The 867-nt window shown below is 49.4% G+C and overlaps 1 protein-coding gene across 1 annotated transcript in view; it reads right to left on the reverse strand.

The window, feature by feature from the left end:
* The window catches only part of DNAI1 (dynein axonemal intermediate chain 1), a 140556-nt gene that overhangs the window by 132102 nt on the left and 7587 nt on the right, over positions 1-867 (reverse strand). Inside the window, exon 9 of the mRNA XM_018571473.1 lies at positions 489-605. Coding sequence (XP_018426975.1) covers positions 489-605 — 117 coding nt within the window. The remainder of the gene's footprint in view (positions 1-488; positions 606-867) is intronic.

Consider the following 867-nt stretch of genomic DNA (forward strand, 5'->3'; position numbering starts at 1 on the left):
CCCTGCCACTCCTCTGCTCAGAGAGGCGGCTCTGATCACACCCATCAGCGCTCCCTCTCTCTCCTACTGGCCGCTCTGAAGCTGCAGCGGCCAGCAGGAGAGAGAGGGAGCGCCGATAGGTGTGATCAGAGCCGCTGCGGCCAGTTGCATTTTTCCGCCTCCACCCGCTGGCGCCGTCAAGCAGTTGTTTGACCTGCTTATATGATAGCGACCGGGCCTGCTCCCAGAGAGAGATGCATCATGGGATTTGTAGTTTCACCACAGCTGGAGGGCCGGAGGTTTGCTACACCTGCTCAAGAACAAGACATTCCAACGATCCGGGGGCCGCAATTTGTCCTCAGAACATCTTTTCGAGAAGTGATTGTACAAGTCAATCTGTATAAAGATCTATATAAGGACATTGAATCGATATAAAAACATATAATAATGATTTCTCTGTATGAATTGTATAAAGACGATTATATGTATCGGCCATTTCCAGGACTCACCCGCAGGGGGTTGTTGAAGCTCTGCGACGCTCTCTCACTGTAATTGAACTGGTTGGTCAGTTTTCTCTCCTTGTTCTTGGATGGTATTTTCTCACCTTCTGTCCCTTCTCCACCAGCCTTGGGACACCAGCAAAGCATAAAGAGATTACTCGTCCACTGCCGCCATCCGTAAGATGGATATACAGGGCTCACATTTCAGCCAAGTCCTACTGACTAGTTTTTGAATTCACATATTGTGTGGCCCCTTCGGGACTTAGGACCCCCAATTTCCCCCTTTTGACAAAAGTCAATTTTCTAGCCGGTCCAAACATTCTCATCCCAATCACCTCAGCCAATCAGCTGCAGTCACTGTTGGGGAATTCTGACAATTCTGACCACA

The sequence above is a fragment of the Nanorana parkeri genome, unplaced genomic scaffold (assembly GCF_000935625.1).
Source record: "Nanorana parkeri isolate BGI_ZX_2015 unplaced genomic scaffold, ASM93562v1 scaffold1765, whole genome shotgun sequence".
Lineage (NCBI taxonomy): Eukaryota > Metazoa > Chordata > Amphibia > Anura > Dicroglossidae > Nanorana > Nanorana parkeri.